The sequence below is a fragment of the Caloenas nicobarica genome, chromosome 3, assembly GCF_036013445.1.
Source record: "Caloenas nicobarica isolate bCalNic1 chromosome 3, bCalNic1.hap1, whole genome shotgun sequence".
Lineage (NCBI taxonomy): Eukaryota > Metazoa > Chordata > Aves > Columbiformes > Columbidae > Caloenas > Caloenas nicobarica.
In genome coordinates, this window is record NC_088247.1 from 106,024,513 (window position 1) to 106,052,082 (window position 27,570).

The window sequence follows — 27,570 nt, forward strand, 5'->3', positions numbered from 1 at the left end:
GCCAGCGCCCCCTGGCGGGCCGGCGGCGGGCGGCGCTCATGGCGGCGGCGAGCGGCCGGTAAGCAGCGCGCCCGGGAGGGTGGCGGCGGGCGGCGGGCGGCGGGCCGGCCGTGCCCCCGGGGGAGGCCGCTCCGCGGTCCGGAGCGATGCAGCGGGTCCCCGGGGCGCGGGGGGGGCTCGGGCAAAAGTGGAGTTTTCCCGGTAGTTGGGGCGCAGACTGAAGTCCTGGCGTGAAATGGGCCGGTGGATGGGGCTGCTTTGTTTTGATTAAGAAAGGGTTTCTAAAAAGTATATATTTAGCTCTTTTTTTTATTATTATTCTCTTTTTCCTTTTTTTTCCCTGTTCTTTCCCCCTTCCCCTTCTTTTTCCTCTTTTTCTTTTTTTTTTCCCCTTTCCCTTCTTTTTCATCTCTTTCTTTTTTACCTTTTTCCTTAAAAAAAAAAAAAATAAATTGAAGTAGAAGTGGTGAAAAGGGGATGGCCTTGCACGGGATACCCGGAGCTCTGAACCGCTGCGGAAACTGGTGGGGTTTGGGTGACGGGCATCCCGCAGGATCCAGCTCCCACGTCTTTTGCCTTGTTAGGGAGGAAACCGAGGCGGGTGAGAAGTTTTTTCATTTAGTCCTTGGAGTTAAATGAATTCCTGGAGCCTTTCTCATGTTTTCTAGTGGTTCAGCTGATGTTAAAGTGTGTGTTGTCTCACGGTGTTTGCAATGACCGCTGCAGAAATCCCTCCCGTACATACAGCGGGGCGCAGGGCTTTGGGAAAACAACTGGGGCGGATGCAGAAGGATGTGCCTCACGGTGCTGAAATGATTAGACCACACTTAACCACATACACCCTTAGTGCAAACTCTGGAGATGTTTTTGTCAGGCATATTGTAGGCAAGAAGGAAGAGTTTTCACTTTCTAGTTTTAAACAAGTACTCATTGAAGGAATGACTTTCCGTGAGTGTGGTGGGGGTTTTTTTGTGTGGTCTTTTTTTTTTTTTTTTTTTAAAGTTGCAGATGTTCTGGTATTTCTGGCAAATAAGAGCACTGCTGAAATGCGCTAGGAAAAATGCTGACCAGGGTATTTTGTAGCAGCCCAGCAAAATTCAAGTTACAGAAGTCTACACTTACCTTCCCCAGCAGGAATGTTTTTCCTCTGAGGTGGAGCACGCCAGAAACTCTTGCCGATTTCTCTGCAAACTGGACTTGGCTTCTTTTTGGGCGAGTTCTAATGACTGTCTAGGGAGGAGGGAACAGAAGTTTTGGAGCCTGAGGCTCTTTAATATGAACTATTCATTTTGCCGTTAACTCGCTTTTCCCTGTCTGGAAGCTGAGACTTTTCTATGTGTGTAAAACAAGAGGGGAAAAAAGGTAGCTGAAGACAAAATATTGAGTTGCGTGGTTTGGTGTTAGGAGGAAAGATCAGCTGCCTTCCTGAGGATGTGTGTGAGCAGAGGAGAGCTCAGCACTGCTCTGTAACTAGCGGTAGTTGAGCACTGGTGAAGTTTGTGCCACAGGAGTGTGGCTGGAGGTCAGAGCTGTAAATCACAGCACTGGGAAATGCTGCCCGAAGGCAGGTACCAGGTCCTTGTTTCATGCTCAAATTTCGTTATTCTCCTTCTCCCCATCTTCTCCTGCACAAATAATGTTATTTTCCCTCGCTTTAAAAATTATTGGGATTTGTAACTGTAATGGCCCGGCTTTTTGATATCGCTGCCCAAATCCAGATCTCTAAATAGCAAATTACTTCTAAGTTTTTCTGTATGTGAATGTTAACTCTAACATGAAATGCACCCAATTACATGAATAGTGATGCACTATCATGGACAGTGTCGTACTTCATGTTTTGGTAAACAAAGTTCCTCTAGTCCACCACTCCTTATGTTTTTGATTGGTGTAAATATGAGCTGGAGTGTCTTGCTTCAGAAAGCCAGGCTGCCCACACATCTGTCTTAAAAAGCTTTTGGAGAAGAACTCAAGTGAGGCTTTTTTGGGCATTATGAGTTATACTTTCTCATGCAACTGTCATCAGTTGCTATTAAAAATACCTCACTCCAAATAAACAAAGGAGGATTAATAGTGACCCTCCTTCTCGTTGGTGCTGGTATTCTTATAAGGCTTTAAGGCAGGGAGAAGGGGAGTAACTGCAGTTAAGAGAGTTGGTCTGGGAGAAAACATTACTAATAGCTGTCAGGCAGCACTTCACATGTCCAGAAGAGCTTTGCAAATTTTACGTTGCGTGTTGGTCTCCAGGAAGGTACTAGTGATGTTTACTGGGCACTGAAGCATGAGGCAGATTTAAATGAGGATTTAAAAACTGTTTCTGAACAACAAAAAAAGTGTATTGTGTTGTGCAGTGAAAATTCTAAAGCTACTATTTCCATTAGCTTCCCTGCTTTTTATTATTCACTGTTGAGATTCATGGCAAGAGTTTTTGAAGTGTACTGTTGCGTTGTGTGTTCTTTGTGGCATTTCATCCATCGCTTTCCTTGGACACTGCAAGCACAGGCAGAAGGCCAGGTTTAAATTTATTTCTGACCATGACCAGTGTAGTATTTTGACATGATCTGTGTTCCAAAACGGTCAGGCCTTTTTTCTTTTTTTTTTTTTTTTTTCATCCAGAGGGCTGCTTAATCCTAAAAAAAAATTAAAAGGCTGTTGATTTTACAGAAGTGGAACAGCCACCCGTAACTGCATTTCTGCTGCGTGGTGGCATAAATCTCTGCCTCTGGTCAGGGGGAGGGGAGAAGGAGGGGTTTGGGATGTTAAACTCCTTGCCAGAGCCCTCTGCAGTGCTGCCATGACCAGAGAACTTTTGTGGGATGTTTGTGCATTCCTAATAATAACATGTTTCCTAAACATGGTTAAAAATTGCTTCAGTAGATGCAGTAACATTCCATTAACTTAGTGACCTGCGGAAGTACTTTAAATAAAAACAGATTCATTTTCCTGTCTCTTCCAGGCCAGAGCACTATGCTGAGGGCTTGTTGTTTGGTTTTTGGTTTGGTTTGTTTGTTTGTTTTAATTTAAAAAAAACCCCAAACCTTCTGTACGGTAAAATGCCAGCTAGTGTCAATAGTTTACAGGAGACTCTTCTGTGACTGTCCATTCGGTCTCCGAAATCTGCCTGCGGAGCGTAAGTTATGCAGTCACTATGGTGATGCTGAAGAGGAGCGCGACTCGGGATAAAGCAGGACTGGCCGAGCACACTGAATGGCAGCGGGAACAGAAGCGCCTTTCAGGGGTGCACCCGCGCTGCTCCCCGCAGCCCCACAGCCCAGCAACCTCCTCCTTGCCCCGTCCATCTCCTGACCGGGGGTTTCGTTTGCAGGGAGAAGGGCCCCGTGGAGAGGTGTGTTGTGTGCGTGAGAGAAACATGCGTATGCGTGGAGAAGTGGATTAAAAATGATTTCTACAAACCATTTAAGGATCACAGGCTTGAAACCAGCACTTTCTAACATCACCCCCCAAAAAAAGTTTTCCCAATACACAGCTACATGTAACTATTTTGTTTTGAGAAGGTGAAATCACATCTTGCACACAAGTGGTGTATCTGAAAAGGCACTGTGATATCCAGGAAAGCAGAAAATAAAAACACTGCGTAGTTAATATTGATTTGATAATGTTTTTAATTATTTCTTCCAAGCAATGTGAGTTTACTTCTGATAAAGGTGTTCAGTATAACATTTTGTGGTTTAATTTGAGCTGGTAGAAATGCTCCTACTGCCTCTGATAGCAGATTCAAGTGCTCTCGAGGTTTTTCCTGACCATCCCGTGTGCCAACAAATGGAGCACAACGGTGGGTACAGCCCGTCCTGCCTGCTCAGTCGCCAGCCTGGCAGCCAAAGATGCGCAGGAGCACATGCTACCAGGCACACGTTACTTAGACCTGGCACAGCCTGTCACATTCCAAGATAGGAAATCCAGCTGTGGACAGGAAAATACTGGACAATTGAGATGAGTCTCTTCCAGAGGAACTAACTGAGAAGTTAGAATCGATGGACTCAAGAAACATGGTTAGACTTGTGTCGAGTACTGGTGTTCGCCTTTCTTGTGGTTAGACCTGGTGATATACCAGAGATAAGCGCATTTTGTTGTCACTTTTGTTACATTTAAAAACAAACAAAAAAAACCCCCAACCATAACAGGTTATAACTGTACCTGTTTCTGGTACCACCATAATTATCCAGAGTTGGTGGTGTGGTGCAAGATGCAATTGCATCTTCTTGAAACAAAATAGCTACATGTAGCTGTGGATTGGGAAAACTTTATATATATATATATATATATTAGAAAGTGTGCATTTCAAGCCTGTGCTCCTTAGATGGTTTGTAGCTGGAAATTGGCTTTTGATTGACTTCTCCGTGCTGTTGCCCTCATTGATTCATGTGCTTTGTAATGTGCCTGCATACTGAACTATGTCACAGCAAGCAGTATAGGAATTGCTGCAAGTAACTTTATAATTCCCCTCCCGTGAGCAAGGTGGCCCCAGGGTAAGAGGTCTACTATTGTTTTTTGCAGCTCAGTGCTTGGCTGCGTGCACTGATGGAGAGACTCTTGAGTGACTTCCAAGAGCAGCTTCTGGTCTCCATTACAGTATCTTTCCCAATGACACTTAAATTAGCTGCCTATATGCTTATTTTATCTCCTTCTGAAAGTTCCATTTGTGATAATGATCTCTGCAAAAAAGCCTGGAGAGGGATGGTGGTGCAGATCCCAGGTGACTGTGTTGGAGTGATTTATGAGAATCTCTTAGTTCCTGTAGAAAGCATATTTGGCATGTCCCTGTAAAATCCTACAGGCGCTTCCAGTAAAATGTTGTCACTAAGCTTTCCTGCCTTGATTTCTGTTCCCAGCTAAGAAAACACTGAAGGAGCAAGCTGGACTGACTCACCCGTGGTGGTGTGAGCGCTGGAGCGGCGCGAGGGAGGGTGTGGGAATCGGTGCTTGCAGTACATGGGGAGATGGGTTGAAGCTGATCGTGTTACACACAAGACCGGTCATGCATGAGGTTTTGTTGTCTTTTTGAGGCAGCTTTGAAATGACCTCACATCTGAGTAACTTTGGGGAAGGTCTCTTAGAATGGATGTAGACATGAAAAGGAGTTTAATTACAGTGCATAGCAGCTGAGGTTTGGGTGATTATTCCATGGCAAAAACGGGAATTTTTTTGAATAGCCATGCTAAATTTTCATATAAACTGGAAGGTCTTCACTGTCTAGCCTCCTTCTGTTGTGAATAAGAGCTACTTCTTTGGGGAAGACCCACTTCAACCACAGCCCAGCAGGCTAGAATCTGGCAGCGCTGCTGCTTTTCTTTATTTTCTTTTGAGACCTTCCTGTAGGTTTTCCCTCCTGTGTGAATCTCCCATCTGCTGCAGCCTTTGAAGCATGAGAAGTGTCTCTGAGAGGCAGGGGAGCTGGCGTTTCTTCAGACCTCCTTGGTCAGGCGCCTCTGTGTAGCATCCCTCCGGCGTGCAAACCGCGTCGCTGCTGTGGCCCTTGGGACTTGCCCTTGTGGTGGGTAGTCCCCATATCCCAAACTGTGTGACACCATCCTCTCCAGAGGCTGTTTCAGCCTCTGCCGTATCCTTTTCCCCAGAGAGGAAAGGAGGTGTTTTCTCTGCTTGGGAATGTATTGTGAAGTGTTTTGTTGGTGCCCTTAAAAAAGTTAGTTTTTTTCATGCATGCAAGTACCAACCAGCTTATTTGTAAAATCCCCTTTGATTCAAGGCAGACTCGGGTAATAGCGAGAGGTGTTTGCATGAGTTACATCTGCCTTTACTCTGCGGACGTGCACGCTGTCAAAAGCTCAAAGCTTTTAATTCCTCCAGCTCTTGGGACCAGAAGTAAGGAATTCCAAATTAAACAGATCAGCTGCGGGCTCTGAACTTCTCCCAGCTGTGCCTGTGTCCCAGAGAGCATGCAATGTAAATATAAGTTCACGTTACACTTTGAAGTCAGTGTATATTTTTTGACTGTTACACCAGTTCCTTATTTTCTAAAAGTAATGAAATGAGTAATGCAGTGGGAGAATTACTCTCTGCATATATCCCAAATACTAGCGAAAGCCAAGAAATTCCTATTTCCTGACATTTGTGCCTTTTGCTTGTGTTTCTTTCAGAGGTATAGGTTGGAGAACTTTATTTTTCGGTCTAGGAGACATCAAGTAGAGTTAAACAAAAGTGCAGCCATATGTAGTCTCAAAATAAAATTTGAGGCAAATCAACATAAATCAAGCAGTATTTTATGTATAAGGTATTCTTCAAGTTTTTTGCATAGTTAAGTAATAAAAAAAGAATATGACTGTAAAATACAGAGATAGATCTACCATATTTTACTTAGATATCTCAAGGGCTCACAAATGTTTAGGTTATTTTATATACCATATGTGCTTTATTACTTAAACTGTGGAGAATTTGTGCTTTCCTGTGAGACTATTGCGCTTTATGGCAAAATGCTTAAAGAATTGTCTACATAGCTGTACAAGAAACAGTAACAACTCATATGGTATAGTTAGGGGACAGCTTCACTGCAACATTTATGCACGGTTTTGCGTTAAATTTCTGTTTAGCCTATGCACAATGGTTGATGTTGTTCCTGGAAGTATAATGTGTAGTAGCATATGGGGTGCATAGACATTCTGGAAGGGTGGAAATAGAACAGCCAGGTGTTGTCCACAAATGGAGTAGCTCGTGCGAAGAGCTCAGCTTATTTTGAAGGGATTATTTAACTGTTTTGTCACACTGTGTGTAGGTAAACCTGCTTTTTTTTTTTGAGCTTGAAACAATTTGTGAGGTTGATATTTGCCCAATAAGACCTCACCATGGAAGTGGCACATGTAAGATACGTGCTCAAGTGTTACGAAGAGAATTTATCCAGAGGACGTATAGCTTAGTAGGTTTGAAGCCACAATGGCCTCTCTAGTTAGAGGGCCAACAAGGAACGCGTTTACAAAATTATGTTTTTCTGTGTATTCTGGAATGTGAGTATTGTCCATTAAACATTACATTCACTTGCTTTATGCTTTGCAGAAGGGAGGTCTTTCCCTGCTACTCCCCGTGAACCGACCCCATGCTCCTCCAGTATTTAAAAAAAAGGACCTTTGTGTTTAAATCCACAAGGATGTGCTGGGGGGTTTTAGCTGGTGCCAAACGTTGGGGAAGATCCTGGTAGTGGGATGCTCAGGGGGTTCAGTCACACACTGAGCTGGTTCAGATGCTGCTGCTTCCCTGCGTGGAGGAGGCGACACAAGGCCACGCTGTCAGGGACATTGCTGGGTGACAACTCAGCATCCTCAGCTGGCTGATGACCAGGCTGTACCTGGATTAAGTGTACCAAAGTCGATTCCTTGAATTGCACCTTGGAGCAAGTAGGAAGTTATTATGACTGTTTGACCATACGAAGAGATAACAATACTCCCCAGCAAGGCACAAAAGTTGAGCAGTATTTTCGCTGCAGATTTGATCTGGGATTTTTGGAGCAACAAAGGACTCAGTAATAGCTACAGCCTATAAAATCTCTCAATAATAGGGTAGGATTTCTCTTGCTTACATCCTCAAGGTATTAAAATGAAGAAATTAAGCTGCAACTACTGTTCATTAGATGCTTAGGGACTGAGTTAATCTGATAAATGGGAAGACTGTTTTCAGGAAGAAGATTAATTGAGATGAGTCGCAGCTTTCGGGTTCACTGGAATAGATGGATTTAGGATCAACTGGTATTTCAGCCAGCCTTTTTGTTTGCAGTTTCCATATTCTAAAAATGGTATTTCCTGTCGCATATCTGAACAAGATATCACACGTGCTTGTAATTTAGATGTTATGGGCTGCATAACATATGTGGTAATAGAGAGCCTCTTACCCAAAACGTTTGGGTTACATTTACGTGGGTCCCATGGGAGCTTTTTGGAGTCAAAACACATCCATCCTAAAGTCTGAGGTTACTGCCATTTCGAGGAAGAATTCTTGAGGAGGAATTTAGGAGCACTTTTTAGAACAAAAAAGAACTTGAGAGAAAAGACTAATTTATGGTGTTGTGCACATGTAAAAGCAGCAGGGAACAAACTACATAAAGTAGCATAAGACTTTTTTTTTTCTTTAATACTAGATGAATGGTGCTGTCCATAACACATGAGAGAGTGCATTTCCTTTTATTAGCATGACATTATAAAAACAGCTTTTAAAGATCCGTTTGGATTTTTTTCCTCCATTCCTAGCAATCTGTTTGAGGGATCAGTGAGCAATAACAGGGGAACTGCTCTTTGTTTCAACACTAACTTTTTGCATGTACGTTTTTGTTAGCATCAGTATCATAAAAAAGCAAACAAAAAACAAACCAACCCCCCCAAAAAAAACCAAAACTACACACACAAAAAACCCAAACCAACCAACCAACCAAACCCAAAACAACACATTTCTGGAAAAGCAATGAAAGGTGAAAGCTGCAGCCTCTGACAGGTATGCAAAGGGTATTGTAACTGCAGATGAGAGCTCCATCTGCCAAAGTGGTTTGCTTCATAGACATTTATTGGCTGAAGTTAAATATTTGGCAGGTGAATTTCAAACATCTTTTTGTTTTGTAACAGGAAAAAAAGCCTGGCAAATAATCTGTAACATCACGTTTTAAAAAGTGAATAGCAACAGACATTGGGGGGGTGGGGGGGGGGGAAGTCAACATCTGGAAATAATAAAGGATGCTGAAAAACTTCATTTTTAGCAAGAAAAGGAAACAGGCTGTGGAATGTGTTCTTTACTATGAACAACATTTGTATTTACTTACATTTACTTACATTCCCATTTAATGTTTTCTTTTTCACTGGCACATCTCAGTGTTTTGTGATTTGCCCCTGCAGCCTAGCTGTGGTCGTACCGAATGGCTGCGGAGCCTCACGCCGAACCCCTGCATCGCCCCGCAGCCCCTCCGGGGAGAAAGGTGTCCCCTGCCCCGGCTCAGCACGGTTTTCTCTCTCGCTGGTGGTCCCTTCTTTCTTGCAAATGCCGGAGGTTTTAGTCGCAGCCTTTGAGGCCGCTTCCTACTGCTCTCTATTTGCAGAGTGCCCCGCGGCCCTGGCTGTTAGAGAAAAAGCCGCGTTCCAAGTTCGCATTGCATAAGCTGTCATTAACGCACGGGGCTTGTTAAGATGAAGCAAGATCTGACAACTTTGAAACTTCCCGATGTAGAAGTAATCCATATATACTGCTGAAGGAGCAGTGCCAGCAACCAGAGGGAAAGGATGAGCAGGATGGAATGGGAGGAAAAAATGATAACCAAGTCAGAGACCAAATAGCTGTGATTTCTCCTTGCATTGCTACGCTTTATTTCGATGAAGTGATTGTGTGGGTGAAGGATACACTGGTAGTTGTGTGTGTCTGAGCTATGGTAGTCGTAACTTGTTTGCTCCTTTTCTCTCTCTCTGTAAGTGGAGAGGAGAGTGCTTATAAAATAACTAGCATAGTACAAATATTTTCACTGAACAAAAAGGTCAAGGGCTCAAAAAATAATGAAGGACCAGAGCCCTTCTGTGTGTGAGCTCTTGCTTGCTCGGCCACAGAGTGCGCGGGCTGTGCCAGGGTTATGGTACTTTCTTAACAGCTATAAACTGTACAAGAAATAATGGGGAAATGGTAAAAATAATGACTCGTAGCATAAGATTTCCCTTGGCTGAACTTCAGCATCTCTACAAACAAACTGTTCTCTAAACACTACAGATAAACAGGGGCTTTTGTGGTTATGCGATTATATGCTGTACTGCCATGCAATTAATAAATAGGCAAACTATGGCTGTCTGTGCCTGAAGGGGAATGGCTTTAAGTCATTGTTACCTAACCTTAATTAACGGAATAATGTATGTGCAGGTGGTTTTGTCCGCATGAACTCTGCCTGCCTTGTGCTTTCAGGCAAATGTGAATGTGTTCCGACATAACAAGAATAACTTTTTTCAAATGAACGATGTTTATCTGTGCCCTGTGGTGCTTCATTGTACTCAATTCCTCCTCCGTTGTTAGCAATTTACTGCTCGCTTCCTCATCAGTCAGGAGCAGTGGGGAGGAATAACTTCAGGGATGACATATCCTACATGAGGATACAGTGAGCGTTTACGTATCAGTGCATGATTTAAAACCACAAAGGCACAATTATTTACTGTTTGCAGGCCTGTTTAGTGGACATCTAGCCGAGCCCTTTACCAAAGATACTTTATTTGATGAAGTGTAGTTTATTAATTTCTTTAAAGTCCTGTACTTTTTCCAGGCCACCAGCCAGTTCAATGCTTAGCAGATGTGTTTGTTGTTACTTGGCCTTGACTTGAGTTTCACCAGTGTTTTATCTCTGGTGTTCACTTGTAGTCTATACCCTTCAACGGGGATGTATCACTCCTTAGGGCTAACTTTTTCTTGTTTGTAAATAAAGTCTAAAGCTTTTCCAGCCCCTCTCTAACTTTACTCTGAGGTGTCCATTCCCTAAAAGCGTAGGCCAGGGTTCAAGGAACTGACATGAAGTTATTCCTGCCCAGGTCTGGAAGGCATCTGGGACCAGTCTGCGCATCCCGCTGCTGGCAGGAGGCACCTCAGATGGCAGCATGGAGCAGGTTACGAGTTGTGAGCAAGTTCTGGTGGCTACAATACACCCCCTGCTGCCTTTCACCTGGGGATGCTCATGCAACTGCCCCATCGCCTGTGCCTGTTGCAGGAGGAGAGTGTCTGCCTTGGAGAGACCTCAGGAGCTGGCCCCTCAGTGGCACGTTATCTCTGTGGGCTGGTGTTGCCCTGATGACTGTAGCATGTGTACCTTTGCCATCAGCACTGAGCGGCTACAGCTTTTCAACAACAAAAACAAAATCCCCCCTCATCCTCCTAATTTTGCTCTTGGAAACAGCTGCACCATTCATAGTAAAACACTGTTTTGTTTAATGGTGGGGTGGAGGGGAAACCTCACCTGGAGCAGAGGCCTAGTATGAAATAGCTCTCTATATTACAAGCTACAGATAAGCCGTATAGTAGAAAGTATTACACAAGCGGTCCTGTACCGCTGGGGGACTTTCTGCTCTCTCTGATCCAGAGGCTTCAAACATCAGGTGCTCTGAACAGCCCACAAAGCTTAGCTCTCCCTTGGATCCCCAACCCAGGACAGCAGCAGGGATTCATGGGCAGTTTCTGTTGTTTCTACACGGCTGTCTGAGATTATACATGTAAAATACAAAGTACTCTGGATTTGTGAACTGCATGCATGTTTTAAGCTTTTTGTGGTTTGAATCTTTAAGGGTTGGGTGTCTTTGTTTTGTCTTTCAAGAAAATTTAATTTGACTGTCTGTTGTTTCTTCATAGATAATTTGCGGGTGATACATGTGCAAGTGCCTCATGTTTCTCCTACAAGATGTGTTCCACAAATCCGGCAAACTGGGTTACCTTCGATGATGAGCCGCTCTTCCAGTCACCTCAGAAATTGGTTGATAATCAGAGTAGCTGTAAAGCCAATGGCCTTAAACTCAATCTCTCTAGCATGCATGAGTCTTCAAGTAGATCATCTTCTACAGGCAGCACTCCACTCTCGTCTCCTGTTGTTGACTTCTACCTAAGCCCTGGACCCCCAAGCAACTCTCCACTTACTACACCTACCAGAGAATACCCAGCAAGTCCATGCATCCCAAAACCTGGGATTCACATCCTTTATCCCATCTCTGAATGGCCTTCAAACGCTAACCATCTTCCATCACCCGTGACTTGCTCATCCCTAACCCCACAGAAACCCAGCAGCCTTCCTTTGAACACCTCACCCAAGGACCATCCAGTTAAGACTTTGGTTTCCAAATCAACAGATGAAGGAAGCCCTAACCCACCAGGAAGCTGCGAGGAGTCAGAAGAGTTGTCCTCAGCACCCGGGCGCTTCCCGTACTTCCAGAGTGACTATGCTTTTTCCAGTCCTTTTTGGAAGGAAGGAGGCTCACTCAGCACATCACCAGCTAATGTTAGCACGCACAGGAAGGACAAAGCACTCGACAAGAGCATCTGCTGCCCTAAAGACAAAGAAACTTGCCACGATCAGAAAAGCCTTAACCAGGGCTCCTTCAGCTACATCTGCGAGAGGCTTGAACACCTGCAAGCTGACAGCTGCGACGCCACGGGAAGCCCACCTGAACCCAGCGCTCATGCGTGGCACAAGCCCTCCCCTGCCGTCCCACACAGCCTCTTCAGGAGCCAGAGAGTGAGTGGGTGGCCGTTCATGCTGAGGATTCCCGAAAAGAAGAACATGATGTCATCTCGGCAATGGGGCCCTATTTACCTTAGTGTCCTAGCTGGAGGTGTGTTGCAGATGTATTATGAAAAGGGCCTGGAGAAACCTTTCAAGGAATTCCAGCTGCAGCCGCACTGCAAGCTGTCCGAACCCAAATTAGAGAGCTATAATGTCTCAGGAAAAATCCATACTGTGAAGATTGAGTGCGTGTCTTACACAGAGAAAAGGAGGTATCATCCCAAAGTAGAAGTGACCCATGAACCAGAGGTTGAGCAGATGTTAAAGCTGGGTACCACAGATTATAATGACTTCATTGATTTCCTCGTAACGGTTGAGGAAGAGCTGATGAAACTTCCTACCATTTCTAGACAAAAGAGGAATTATGAGGAGCAGGAAATGACTCTGGAGATAGTAGATAACTTTTGGGGGAAAGTCACTAAGGTGGACGGAAAACTCGTAGAAAGTGCCGTCATCACACACATTTACTGCTTGTGTTTCGTGAATGGAAATGCCGACTGCTTTCTAACCCTGAACGACCTGGAGCTCCAGAAAAGGGACGAGCGTTACTTTGAGAAGGAGGAGGAGAAGAAATGGATCGATATTCTTGATTGCCATTTCCATAACTGTGTCAAAGTGCAGGAATTTGAGCAATCGCGAATTATTAAGTTTACGCCCCCGGATGCCTGTAGGCTGGAACTGATGCGTTTCAGGACACGGTATAATGGGCAAGACCTTCCCTTTTCTGTGAAGGCTTTGGTAGTTGTTCAGGGGGCATGCGTTGAACTTCAGGCTTTTATAAACATGTCTTCAACCGCTCTGATTCCAACACGTTTACCCTCTGCGAAATACTGTGAAAACGTTATGATACGCTTTCCCGTTCCCACACAGTGGGTCAAAGCACTTTGGACCATGAACCTCCAACGGCAGAAGTCCTTAAAAGCAAAAATGAATAGGAGAGCATGCCTTGGCTCCTTACATGAGATTGAATCTGATCCTGTAATACAAGTCTCGGTTGGAACAGCAAAATACGAGAGTGCCTACAGGGCTGTTGTGTGGAAGATAGACAGGCTTCCAGATAAAAACTCAAGTAAATAATTTGCGCTATAAAATGATGGGCTTGGGTGCACGTCTTCACTGTTTTTATGGTTGTGTAACTCCATCAGCTTCTGTAGTTTGGATTTTTATCTGGGCGGTAGTATTGGTAGAAGCTGGAGTAACTTTTTGGGAAAAAGAAAATACAGCTTTATTTATTTATTTATTTATTTTAAAGCACATTTTCCTAACTTACTTGATGGGGGCAGATGTATTATTTTCAGTAATTGTAAGGATGCAGTATCATGGAAGTGGATCTCCTTGTTCTAAGTAAACCTCAAATCCATGGTAAGAAAGAGGGAAGGGTTTATGCTTCATATGTACCAGCTGGGTAACGGTGGGATGGGAAGCAAATGCCAGTAGCCACCCAATGTTGCAGAGTTGATAGAAACGGTGGTATTGTAACTGCTGCGTCTTGGCTTTCTAGCACTTCTTAAGAAACGGTAGGTATGATACATAACTAGATACGTAACTAGAAGGTGTTGTGGTCAAACTCCCTGTAACAAGTTGAGTGTGCTTTGCAAAGGCTGTTATCGATTACCTCCTTTATGAGTTTGTGCATTGAGATTGTACGTTTATGGCAATAACTGCACTGACAAAAAATGCCTCTTTCTCTCTGATGGTGGTACCTCACTGAAAACCTGCAGCACTAAAACCACCTAAGTTCATAGTAGTACAAGTGGGAGTTAATTTCTCACTAAGTAGTTCATTTTCCTTAATTTAATGGAGAAAATATGATTTTTGGGGGGAAAGAAAATGTAAATATGTGGTTTTAAAGTTCCAGTTTTCAGTCACGATACCAAAGTAATAGCCCTATATAGTACTTTTTAAAGGTATAAAAATTCTTGAGGAATATATTGTTCTGCTTCAGGTTCTGTAGAGTGAAGGCATTTGGATATGCATTATGTGTATTTGAGGCTTTGAGGATTTGTGTAAGACAAGGGCATCTATTAAAGCATTTTGCCTAAAATATCCGTAAAATCTGTGCTTTTAAGAAGGGACTAAGTGTGCAGTATGGATTGGCCTAGTCTTGAAGTATCCTAGCAGTCTGGACTAGCCACCTCTTTGAAATGTATAGAAAAGATATAAGCTCCTTAAGTCCTGGTTTCAGGTATGCCAGCACTATATTGATGTATCCACTCACTGGTTCTGACAGCTAGATGTGTGTCCATGCAAGAGTTCTCTTTCAAAACTATTAAAAAAACCAGTAAAGGCAAAAAAACTCCTGAGGATATTTTTTTCTTATTTTTATCTAATTGTGAATTTTAATTGATGTGATCTGTTGTTTAGGTAATTATGACTGGTTTGTTTTTACAGTTTGATATTTGAATATTTCTCACTGATATTTCAGTGACAAAAGTAACAGGTCAACAGAAAAATTGAGGCAGGAGCAAATGAAAAGGGAGTATTATCCTGAGCCTAAATATGAATTAGATTAGTTTTGGTATTAAAAGAGCATTTGAAAGCATCCTCATCAACATGCTAATGTGGCAGTTCTGAGAGAATCGATAATTGTGTGGCTCCTGGTATTTTTATTAATGATGTTGTATGGAAATGCTGGTGGCTTTTGCACATAGACTGGGTCTTGCTTGAGCCATGAGGTCTCTCAAACCTTGAGCAATTCTGCATTTTCAATTTCTATCGATGCGCGCCGCAGGAGGAACAGCACAAATGCCGCTACGGTCAGATTCAGAAATGACGTCACGTTAGTGCCATCTCATTTTTTCCCCTTCGTTTGTTTTGGAAGAAGCTGTGGTCGGCTTGGACCTGTGGCTAATGCCATCTGGTTGCTCCTGAGCTGGCTGAGCCCCACGTCGTGCTCGCTGCCGGGATATCTCGCGCTCTGCTGGGACAGGACGCTGGTGGCTGCCAAGCGATGGGCAGCGGGAGAGCGGAGGAGACGCAGCATCGGCCAACACAGGGCAGGCAGCCAAGCCAGAATGAATGGTGTGGGGAGGGAGATGACAGAGAGAGGGAAGATAAGGGGAGGCAGTAACGGAGGGGTTGGGTAGACTGGAAAATGGACAGGGAGGGCAGAGGAGCTGATGGAGAGATGTAGGAGAACCGGTGGACCGAAGAAGATTCTTCAGGTCTTCAAAATCTGTACGTATGTGGAAAGGCTGAGGGAGCTGGGTCTCTTTAGCCTGGAGAAGAGGAGACTGAGGGGTGACCTCATTCATGTTTATAAATATGTAAAGGGTGAGTGTCATGAGGATGGAGCCAGGCTCTTCTCGGTGACAACCAATGATAGGACAAGGGGCAATGGGTACAAACTGGAACACAGGAGGTTCCACTTAAATATGAGAAGAAACTTCTTCACGGTGAGGGTGCCAGAGCACTGGAACAGGCTGCCCAGGGAGGTTGTGGAGTCTCCTTCTCTGGAGACATTCAAACCCGCCTGGACGCCTTCCTGTGTAACCTCATCTGGATGTTCCTGCTCCGGCGGGGGGATTGGGCTGGATGAGCTTTTGAGGTCCCTTCCAATCCCTGACATTCTGTGATTCTGTGATGTGTGTCTTGCACTCCAGGCTCCAAGAATTTGCACTGTGCTGCTGTGGCCCGTGTGTCTTCCCAAGGCTTATGGGACTGACTGTTTGGGTGGCTTTTAATATTCTTTGCTATTTAATGTAGGTTTGCTTCTGCAAAATAAGTCAGCAATTTAGTCAGGCAATTTTAAAGAGGATTATAAGTCTTCCGAAGTCTTTAATTCCCCACAGTTCATTCACCTTAAGATTTGATGTGCACAATTAACTTCAGATTTATGTTATTTGAAAGTAAGAACCTTCTTTTTTTTTTTTTTTCATGGCATTCTACAGCTTTACATTATTTTTGACCAGTAGCCTAAACTTTTGACATTTGAATAATTCCCCTGGCTGAGATCTGCAAAATCATTTGTATCCTTGAAACGTTCATGCATTCGAAAAAATATTTTTGTAGTAATACTGACCAGTCAAATTTTAAACCTCACTATCAAGTTTTCTGTATGCAGTTAAGAGTTTAAAAATAGAGTTGTCCCAAGGCATGCCAAAAATCTGGAGACAGTCAAACTCATAGAAATATGTAAACTTTCATAATACATTTATTACAGGAAGAAAAATATGCTGAGACTTTTGCTTTCAAAAAGCCTTTGTCCAAGGCTTAAAAAAAAAGAAAAAAGGAAAGGAAAAGAAAGGAGAGGAGAGGAAAGGAAAGGAAAGGAGAGGAAGGAAAGGAGGAATGGAAAGTTTGCCTGTGGTTACATTTTAACTCATTTATAGACATCAAACTATGTTAGTATCATCTAGATTGTACTAAAGTGCTCCTTTGGAAGAGTGTTGATCAAGTGAAGTTGATGTGAGCTGCAAGATAGCCCAGATTTTTAAAAGCTGCCTCAGATATATAAATGGAGAGTTTGGAGCCAGTGTTAGCATTATTTAAAAAACAAAAAAAAAAAGTTAAAAAGCCATAGACTTTGAAGAGTTGATCCAATGAAATTTCCGCAGATTGAATCTACATTTGTGAAATCAGGGCATCATATAAGAAAATGTAGACCATGTTATGATTTCATCACAGTTACTGGGGCCATGGGGCCAGTCTTTGCACTGGATAAACTGTATGTATTGCCGTTGTGTAAAGCAACAGTTCTTCAGCTGATTATTTCTCCTTTTCTTCTGCATGTTGGAGCCACAGTGAGGAAGCCGTGGTTAAGCAACACAGAGAAATGGAGCCAGGGGAGCTGGTGGCTGCTGGCAGCCTCCAGCATCAGAGCGTGGACTCAAGTGTGGGAGGTGATCTGCCTCCCAGTAATCTTCATCTGCTGCTTTTCTTGTTTGCTAAACTGCCTGGGTGGAAACGCCAAGCCATGACTTTGTTATGTGGGCTCCATCCCTGCCCAGCACCTCCTTCTGGCACCAGCACCGCTGCAAACTGCTCCTTGGCTGTGGTACCCTCCCACTCCCCTATTTCCTATGCATTTCTCCCAGAAAGCTGGATCAATGCACCCCTTGTTAACTTCTAACAATGTAAATTCATTCTTAGCAATTGTTGATGTTTTCATATTCAAAATAAGACTTAGAACTGAACCAATTTCAGCAAAAATAGAATTACTACTTAACTAAAATAACTAGCACTTTATTTTTGCCTAAATTGCTTGGCTTCATGAGCCTTTCTCAGATCAAGGTTGCTTGAATGCTACTCATACAGGTGAATAAAGGATAAATAGTGTGAGTAAATGCAGCAAACTTAGATTATAAATTGTTTGTGAAGTGCAACCTGCTAAATGACAGTTTGAATCTAGTTTCATAGTTTTACTGATGTGTTTGTTTTGGCTTGGATCACTTTTAGGAAATAAGAGCTAAATTTTCAAGTCTTAATGAGCTGCCTAGACACCTAAACCCCAGGGCTTCTGTGTCCTGAGTTAGCTAGTAAAAGCTCAGTTATCTCCCCAAATAATCTGGTTGCCTTTCAGGAGTGATTTCATTCCATCAGGCCAGATGGTCATGTCTCCATGATGCCTGGTGGGCCACATTTTGGATAGCTGGGCTTGCATCTGAATATGTTGTCTTAGCTTCCACTGGGCAGCTGTACAGACTTAGACCATGCCTGCTTCATTCACCATGTATTTTAACAGCACTACCTTTCCTCTTTTCTGGCTTATTCAGCATTACAGGTTTGTTGTTGTTTTTTTTTTGTTTTTTTTTTTTTTGCAAAAGGATCTTGTACATGCAGCCGTTCTTCCTTCTTCTAACCACAGGGTAATACAAGGTTTGGGAAACAGCAGTTTAACAGAGCAGAGATGACAAGGACTGGCCAGTTTTAGGTGAAAACTAAGGCAATGTTCACTGTCTTCCAAAGTGTTGGTTGATCACTTTATTGTCTGACAGCCGATGGGAAGAAGTTGCTCCACGCTCCTACCACAACCCAGCAGTGGGCAGAGGAACTTCTCCTCAAGTGAAATGGTGAGTATCTCCTTCTGACATTGACATTGGTACAGGAGATAGATGCGCGGGGGGAACCCTCTGTTTTGGGAGTAGGCAAAAGGGTCCAGTGGAGGCTGTTCCAGAGGACCCAGGGCAGTAGCCTTACCCAGATCCTCAAACTATCATCTCTACCTTTGCAGATTACCACCTAGGGGAAAGAAAGGACCCCAGAACTCATTGGATCCCAACACCAAGGCCACCTCATGGGTGTCGATTAGCTGGAATACAAGACCAGAGATGCTATATGGAACTGAACCACATCTGTACCACGTCTAACACAAGAGCCCGAAGCAGCAGGCCAGGAGGAATGGCCCATTTATGCCTGGGCTCAAGCAGACATCTATCAGCCAACATTTACCATCAGATAACCTGTCCAGGAAAATTTCAAGCAGTGCTTATTTCTGGATTCCCTTTCTCAGAAGACAAAACAATTCTCCAGACAATTCCCATTGCTACTTGTTTCTACATGGACCTCCCCCACAACAGGAAGATGCTGAACTTGATCTCCAAAAGCCCTTAGATCTGTACCCTTTTCCTACTACCACAAATGGACTCCAAGTAAGATGCTACTGCTCTTTGACAAATCCTTTCTCCTCAGATCCTTGGTCAACCATAGCCCCAGAGGCAGAGCACGCCACTTTACAGGCTTGATGTGCCAGCTTAGCGTTGCAACTGCTGCTGTGAAGGACCCTTCACTTGTTGCTGCACATCCCAACCCAACAAACCGGACAAAGACCAGGTCAAATAAGTGTGTTGCCAGGCTGCATCCCAGCATCACCACCGGAGAGTGGAGCAGGTCCCGGAATCCAAGAGGAGCACAGCTTGAGTGGGTTGTGGTACCACAAGCGGGATGATGTCTCTCAGTTTGGCTGTGGAATGAGGTGCTGCTTCTGGTCACCATTATCCTGGTGGTGCTGTCACCACAGGTGTTGCTGGGATGGTGGCAGATTCAAGGATGGAGAGGCCAACCCCCACAAAGGGCTCATTCCACCATGTCCAAGAAGTCTGGAAGAGGGACTGTGGACCAAGAGAGTGCTAGTGCAGGAGCAGTGGGCTTGGACACAGGAAGACATGGCCAGCAGCAGATTGTGGACAAGGCTTATGTCACAGAGGTATACAGATCTGCCTGTCACTGTGTACATGAGTGACGAAGTGCCATCTCCTCCTTACACTTGTTCAGTCCTCCTCCAACTTCCTTTTCTAGGAGCTGGCAGGTGTTTGTAATGTTTGTTTCTGACCTTGTTCCCTCCTCTATTTCAGTAATAAACTCCTTAATGTTATGGTTTCACCTGTCTCTGTTTATTGTATTATTGTCCTGAGAACTTTAGCCACGCGCCACGTACCCCTGGCATTGCATGCCTTTGGCTAAGACCTTCACGAGGTTGCAAGCTTGGGTATCTTTGTGCTTTAGTGCCTTGAAGGACCCCATCCTGTAGTGTGCTCTGCGCTGTGAGTAATGTCTTGCACACGCTGGGAGCGCGGTGTTAGCACAAATCACAGCCGGTACCTCCTACTCCACCCCCATACCAGCCTTGCCATGTATCTGTGTGGCTGACTCTGAGCCTGATTCATGTGCAAGTGAACTAAGCCATAGGCTTTTACATAAAAAGGAGGTGACAGTACTGCTGCTTTTGGTCATAGGCCATGGTTTGGGTGGTGGTGGTCATTTAACTGTAAAGCATTGTGCTCTGGCTGGTGCGGCAGGTAGGTTGCAAAGTCTGCAAGGAGGGGTAAGGTTTTCTATCTGATCTTTCCAGCTGTCCTGCTTCGTTAGTTTTCCTTCCTTCGGTGCTGGCGATTGCTGGGCACCTACTTCTTCCCAATCACCTTAAAGGCACTATTGTACTGGACATATTTAGGGGAAGCTTCATTCCCAAAACTCAGGACCTGCATATTTTTTTGTTGTTGTGATCCTTACCAGTCCCTTTTATAGATTTGCCCTTGCATTTATAAGTGCAAGCTGTATTACCTCTTCCTATGATTTCTGTAACCAGTTCCTGATGAGCATGTATTAGAGCCGTGCTTTGCTAGAAAGAAGCAGCTAGTCCCGTGTGGGGAATGGCTGCTGGCTCTCCATGTGATACATGTTTCTTGAAAGATGCCTGGGAGATTTGGTGGCCAGAGGCTGATACTCCACCATGGTGCAGGACTCTAGCTGGTGTGTATATAGCATTATTTTCTGAAATCCAGTTCAGGTCATCTATGAACGTCACAAGTAGTTATGTAAAGAAGCAGCATTTTGGATAAGGAGGGAATGCAATGTACTGCTGGAAGCAAGCCTGCAGGGGATGCTTGTAAATCAGCCTCTTAGGGATTCCAGCTGGTGGAGGAATGTACTTGGCCAGTGATGTGCCCCTTGTCCAACACAGTGGCTGTAAATGCTGCTGTGTTTCTGTGTGCGTGCCTTTGGGGTCAACCAAACAGACTGAGGAACACTTGCAGTCAGCAACCAGCTTTTTAAGCTACTGGTTGTTGTTGTGCGTAAACATGGAAAAAAGAAAAGGGGAGAAAAAAAGTTGGAGACCTCCCACATCTGAACTTCAGGGGCTGATAATCTGAAGGACGCTTCCTTTCTCCCATCCCTCAGCATTTTTTCCAGGTAATCAAGTTTTAACTCTGCCACTGAGTGTAACAGCATGGAAGAGGGAGGGAATTATTAATTATACTAATTATATAATTAGTCAAAAGGAAAACAAAATGTTAAAAGTTTAAATGAGTATGATTAAGGCAAACATGAATTTCATGCTCTTTAAGCCTTGATTTTTAGGGAAATCTGTAGGTCAGTTTGTTGAATTAGACTTCGTTCTGGTGAAGTCGGAGACACGTGTGTTTGACAGAACTCTGCCCATCAAACTGCTCGAATGCAAATTATCTCCTAAAATGAGAACTGGCTTGTGCAGGCTGTGAGGCAGGTTGCAGAGAAAACCTGCGGCACAGACCAGAGGATGCACCCAGCCCAAGGCTCCCAGGAGCAGCGGAGATGTAGCTTTTTAAATTTATTTTTGCCTTGCGAAATGCCTGTGAGCCTATGGAAGTGGAATGTTATAGCAATTTTTCCCATGGGATGGATAAAACTTGGCATATGTTAACTCCATCTTCAATATATTCTTCATTCTGATATGCAATTGATTCCTGCCACTGGAGAAAGTGAGTGCGTAAAGAATGGGACATTTTTGTCTGAACTTTGAGATGCTGTTAGTATAATGGATGAAAACTAAATATACACTGCCAGGCTTGCTTCTGACAAAATACGGCCAATCCTTTCTCTGAATTTTTCCTGCCTGCAGCCAAGTGGTAGCTAGCTGTCTATGCTGATGCTTAAAATCCTGGAGAGGAGGGGAAACAGAGAATTACTGCTTTTTGCCTTGAAGAATTCGGAGAGGCAGCTGTGACATAAATGATTCTTTTCATTATGTTATACTGCTTTCATGCACATAGTGAGCCTGCGGACCTCAGTTTCTTTGGAAAACAGGCTTTCTACCCCAGTGTTCCTGTATGCCAGGAGGAGTAGAAATGCTTTCCCTTACCGTTGCCAGATAAAAAAAATGCTAAAGCAAGCGATCCCTAGAATCTAAGGCTGGATTAGAGTAATTTAGGATATGCTGCAGTACATGGGCAGTCCTTCAGGACTCTGCTTTGTAACATGACAGTTACTTTAGTAATACTTTTTTTGGAAGAAATGGGGTATGTTCTTCTCCCATCAAGCTAGAAAGGGAGTCCAGGTATCCCTTATCCTGGCAGCTGGGAGTTATCTTGTTTGAGCAGCACTCTGAGCTGTACCTTTATCTTCCTGCCATAGACACACTGTAATAAATGATGATACACAAGATAGCTGTAGTACTTGAAATAAACACTCCAGTAAAATTCCTACAGCAGACAGCTCTGGAAAGGGTGGTTGTTGGACACAGGGAGGCATCTCTGCCTTGGCTAAGTTTGGGCCGTCCAGTTTTTGTTTTCCTACAAGAGTAAGCAATGTATTTTTAAGTGAAAACTGAGATTCTTCACTAATAGTCTGAATTTAGCAACCAATCTCAAAGTTTGTAATACTCTTCTCTTAATCAGAAGCTGTGAGGATCTGGTAAATCTTGTGCAAATTTATTTGTAAAACTGCAATGATTGTGAAAAATGTGCTGAAGCAGAGAAAAAATGAGTAAGGGGCCACCTTATGCCCAAATAGTAGGAGATTACAGATAGAATAATCTTGTGTCATAACAGCTTTGCATTAATAAAAGATAAAGCTGTGCTCTCTTGCTAGCAGCTTAACCTTGCACTGTAAACAAAGAAAAGATAATTGACTCATGATGCTTTTTTTTCTTTCTTTTCCAAGGTTCAGATCATCCGCACAGCCTGTCTTACAAACTAGAACTCGGATCAGACCAGGAAATCCCATCTGACTGGTATCCATTTGCTACTGTCCAGTTTGTCATTCACGATACCTGTGCCTCAGGAACAGAAGTCAAGTCACTGGGGATAGAGAGCGATGTGCAGCCCCAGAAACACGTGGTTCAGAAAGCTTTTTACAATTGCCAGGTATTTTCAGGGCTATGTTTTTTGTGTGTTCCTCCTCTTCTTCCTCCCCACTCCCTCCACACAGTATTTGCAAGGCGAATGTGCTTTGTATTCTAACCATATCTTGCATGCACTTGTGATAATGACTGTGAGCAAAAGAATCATTAAAAAATAATTCCTTGTCAGATCAAAGATGATGCTGAAAAACAGAACTGCAAATGCAACATTGTTTTTCCTCAGTTGAACGATTTTTGGGAGTAGTGGTTTTGAAGTCTGTTGGGTCTGGAAACGTTTTGATTCTGTGTCAAAGCTTTTATTCCTGCAGTTGCTTCAGTTCACACTTTCAGTGCCCAATTATTTGCTAATTCTACCTGTTTTTTTGTTTTGTGACTACAGGTGGAAATTGAAAAGAAGTGGATTAGGCTTGATGGAGAAGATCCAGATAAGGCTGGCAACTGCCTGATGCAGTAACAGAGGACAGGAGGCATGGTCACAGGATATTAGTAGGAATCAATTTACATAGGAAATTCTATTGTTAGAACAAGTACAGTGACCTAGTTTAGGATAAACGTGGTCATAGAATTTTTCTGGTTTTTTCTGGTGCTTTTGGGTTTGATTCTGCAAACCAGTACTGGTTTGACTGGCCTGCGTTCAAGTAAACTTCCTGTCATGGGAATAGTGGTATGAGTAAGGTCTCCTTGTAAAGAGTTGCAAGATGTGGGCACTTAATTGACTGATTGTAATATATTATTTTCCTCTTGCATATCTATGACTTAGGAATGATCTCATACTCCGTATTGAAACCTAATGGTACTACTCAAAGACTTCATGTCACTTGGACATATAATATTCAGCAATAAAAACTGCCAGAGTGCTTACGTGCACACCAGCATCTGTCCAGCAGGAACAATTAGATTTTTTAGTGGTGTTTGAAAACTGAAGTCCCCCGTGTTTCTGCTCCCCTCGATATTTATGAATGGAACAAGCTGTAATATTATTTTCTACAAGAGCCTCAGTTAATGAATTGGGAACTGGGTGGTTTCATTGGTAAAATGGGAAAAGTCTCTCTGCAATAATATTCTTCATTTTTCTGTGGCTGCAAGTATTTCCTTCCCAGCACTTTATAAGTTGACTCAAAGTAATCTCTTGGGTGAAAAAACATATGCAGATGTGATTGAAGTTTCTGTGCCAGCATTAGACAAATCTTTTCTCACTACTGCAGCAAGTGAGACAAAGGGACAAATCCCCAGCAAGTGTAAATCAGTCCAGGCCCATTTCATTTGATGAAGCTTTGAGAGTTTACACCAGCGGTGGGTTTTCCCCACAAACTGAAGAAATGGCTGGTTGCTGCCATTTGCTGTGGGTCTCTCTTCAGGATGCAAGTTTCAGATGTTGGTTTGGAAGGTGCAGGAGCTGTTGCTTTGAGTAGCTTTTAAGACAGAGGTCATGTCTTTCCATGCAGCCATGCTGCTGGCTCTGAAGGCAGCATTTTCCATGGGGAAACAAAGCAGGAATAGACTATCGCAAGGGAGGGGAAGCTGTGATGCCTCAGCAGGCAGCTTGAGCTGCTCTCCCCATATCAATGTGTTAACTATGTTTTCCACAAATTATTGGCATTTAGGGAAAGGTTTTTTCCCCTCAGCCACTATCCCCTTCGTCATTTTCTGCAGGCTGTAATTCCAGGTCTGAAAAAATCTGATAAATTAAAAAAATGCTCCTGATACTTTTTTTTTTTTTCCTGCTGCAGTTTTCCTAAAATTATCCTTACTTCAAACTGAAATTAGTGGAGAACAAAAATATAGTAATGCACTAAAGCTCACTTTATATTTTGTCACAGCTTGTAACTGTTTATGTGAACACTGTGTAAAAATACAGATAAATGTTATTCCCCAAAAGTAGAAATATGTGGGATATGTGCTGAGAAAATTACCAGTCTGAGGAAACAGAAGGCCATAATATGAACCTAGTTCATCACAATAAACTTTTCCCCCCATTTGGAAGCTGAGAATGAAATGGGTAATAGATCCTATAGTAAGTCCTGAGGGCAGGTTTTTTATGGGTATTGCATTGCCAAAGCCCCAAATAGACTATTATGGTATTTTGGCTTCTCTATATATCCCTTTTTATTAGCACATTATACTATTATAAATCTAAGCAAGTGTTTGAGTGTTGTTGTGATCCAAATATGTCTCAGCTATTCTATCCTCCATGCGTGTTTTGACTTGAGAAGCCATTAGCACCTTCAAACCTTTGGTTTGTTTTATTCATATTTAATTTTGGTTTATGTACTTCTCAGCTGAACTAAGGGGCACAGTGTGTGCTAGGGTGAAGTGTTTATACTTACCATCACAGCAGAGCTCCGCAGCTCGCTGAAGTCCATGGTTATACGAGAGCTACAGTATCTATTAACCTCTTTGCTCGGTAAGGTAGAGGAAGCAAAATATGTGTTGCAGATACCTGCAGTAACCTTTGTCTGAGGCTGACTTGTTTTGATTGACATTAACACAGCTAATTCAATAACTCGGTTAGCAGTGGTTATTGTCCAAAGCCTGTCTTGCCCAGCTGGCCCCTATTTTTCTGTTGTGAAGAAGGAGGGACAGCCAGGCTGTTCTGTGACCCTTTCACCTGAGGGTCCCCATTGGTAGCACCCATCTCCTGGGCACTGGGTGGTGTTACAAGTCCCGCAGAACCAACGGCTGCTTTTCTTCTGTCAGGTGTCTGCTGTGTCTCAGGATGTGTTCAAGAAGCCCATGTAGCGCTGACCCCTCAAGATATGAGCTGTTATTTTGAATGGCCTAAGTGATGAAGAGCCCCATTACAAGTCATGCTTCCTGCTAGTGAGTGTGTATTATATCTGGTGTCGTGCAAATGATCGTTCAGCCTTACTGAACTTGTTGACGGAAAAAGGTCAAGCTACAGCTTTATCTATGTTGTAGACTCTTGGATTTCCATCAGAGGCCTGCAAGACTCACCATTAACTTTAATCGGAATTGGATCAGGATCACAGGGAATTGATTCCACAGAAATATTGCCACACTGAAAGAAAGTTACTCTGTTTCATGCATGACTTTCAGTTTAAACCTGACAATTAGTGCAGCCTAAGGCTGAGTAATTACCCTGTTCAGTCTCAAACTGATGTTTATATGCCTTGCTGTCAGAATATTTTAAAATAGGCTGCAGTTTAATTAAAGAAAGTTTGGGTTGTCTGGCTTTTTTTTCCCCCATCAACTTCTAACTTCCTATTCTATTGCAGCACGCCAACACAGAAACACAGAGGCTTGCTCTTTCTTCTGCATTGTCTGATGTCCTTGGGTGTAACCTACTGAACAAAAATTCTGAATGTTTAAGACTCATTTGCTAACATTTCCTACAAATGCTACAGCAGGTGATAGTGGGTAAACATGCTGGCTTTGACTCTTTAGATATCTGGGCTATAAGGAGTCTAACTGAATTTTGGGAGGGCAATGGAGAAGAGGTACATTTGCTGTGAGCTGTTGTGATGCTCAGTGTCCAGCCAGCAGAAGGACTGGAGCTTTTTGCACCTGCCATTGCTGAAATGCTTCCAACTCTGTGGGTCGCTTACAATGCTGACACTTGGCTGACATTTACTACAGGGCAGTATTTCAATATTACCTGTGTTTCCTTCACAACGGACCAGCAGGGTTTGGGATATTTTATATTTTAAACAGAAATTAATGAGAACAGCTATTTTTGTAGTGTGTTTGCCTTATTTGCAAAGCGTTGTATTTGCTGAAACCGACAAACTTTATATTTGCCTTCATCTTTGTCATACTAATTGTATTACTGTAGGTAAATGGTACTTGATGTAATTTTGGATTCAAACACCCATTGAAGTCAATGGAAGTCTTTTAACTGACAAAATGGGATCTGCATCAAAGTCTCTAAGAATAAAGGAGAGGCAAAAAAAAAAAGAAGAAAGGAATAGTGGTAATGGGCAGGAAAAAAACCCAACACCAATGCTAGTAAGTAAGCAAGCTGCTGTGCTTGCTTATTCCAACCAGAAAAGAGCACAAAAGAGAGGAAAAGAGTTGTTATAGGGTGCCAAAACTGAAGCTTTGCAGTGATTGGGAATGATGGTTCAGCTGCCCCTGTGTAGCAGCTCTGGAGAAGTAAGGATGATGCTGCATTCCATTGAACATCATGCCCAGCTGCTGTCATCCTTATGCTCCTTGCTTTTTTTTTTCCTCTAGATTCCATATTAATTGTCCAAAAGTACTTTACATCTGAAATCATGTTTTCACATGTTGCTTTCAGTTGCATTTGTTTTACTTGATGGACTTCTTCACTGCAGTGTTGGTGTCCACACCTCTATTTTACATTTATTTGTCTTTTTGTTGACTCAACGTAGTAACTAACTGCTGCAGTTAGTAGTTCTTAGCCATAATTTTGATAACTCTGAAGCAGTGCTGTTATTCTTAATGGAAAATATAATTTTATTTGGGTCTTTTGTCAGTGTAAGCATAAACAGATCATGCTGATAATCTTGTAATAACATTTTGTAGATTGCATATTGATTAAAAAAATAAAGTTGTATTTCAAACTAGCAGTTTCTTGTCCCCTCACTAGAAATTTATCAAGCTTGTTTTACATTTACTGTAATTAACTGTTTGATCTTGTATCATCAGGTATTGCAGTTTATTAGAAAGAGCAGTTCTGCTGTGTGTGGGGGACACACCGCTCCTCATCTAAAGCTAGTTGCAGAAAGCTGAACGGTGCACTATATTCCATTAATGATCATTTATGGCAGGCCCTTTCCCTGCTCTATTTGCA

General features: G+C 43.1%; 1 protein-coding gene across 9 annotated transcripts; it reads left to right on the plus strand.

The window, feature by feature from the left end:
* STON1 (stonin 1) lies at positions 1-27,303 on the plus strand. 9 transcript variants are annotated; one of them, XR_010605916.1, is made up of 5 exons: positions 1-58; positions 11,314-13,307; positions 18,175-18,249; positions 18,411-19,382; positions 22,598-22,670. XR_010605916.1 is itself a non-coding variant. In XM_065630944.1 (5 exons), the coding sequence occupies exons 2-4, from the start codon at positions 11,363-11,365 to the stop codon at positions 23,248-23,250; spliced, it is 2,223 nt and encodes a 740-aa protein (XP_065487016.1). In that variant the 5' UTR covers positions 1-58; positions 11,314-11,362; the 3' UTR covers positions 23,251-23,282; positions 25,494-27,303. The 9 variants fall into 9 exon arrangements, 8 of the variants coding, with proteins under 8 accessions (XP_065487016.1, XP_065487017.1, XP_065487013.1 ...); XM_065630944.1 differs by lacking the exons at positions 18,175-18,249; positions 18,411-19,382 and adding exons at positions 23,176-23,282; positions 25,494-27,303 and having other exon boundaries at positions 22,598-22,800; XM_065630945.1 differs by lacking the exons at positions 18,175-18,249; positions 18,411-19,382 and adding exons at positions 23,176-23,263; positions 25,494-27,303 and having other exon boundaries at positions 22,598-22,800.
* Positions 27,304-27,570: the final 267 nt, after the last annotated feature.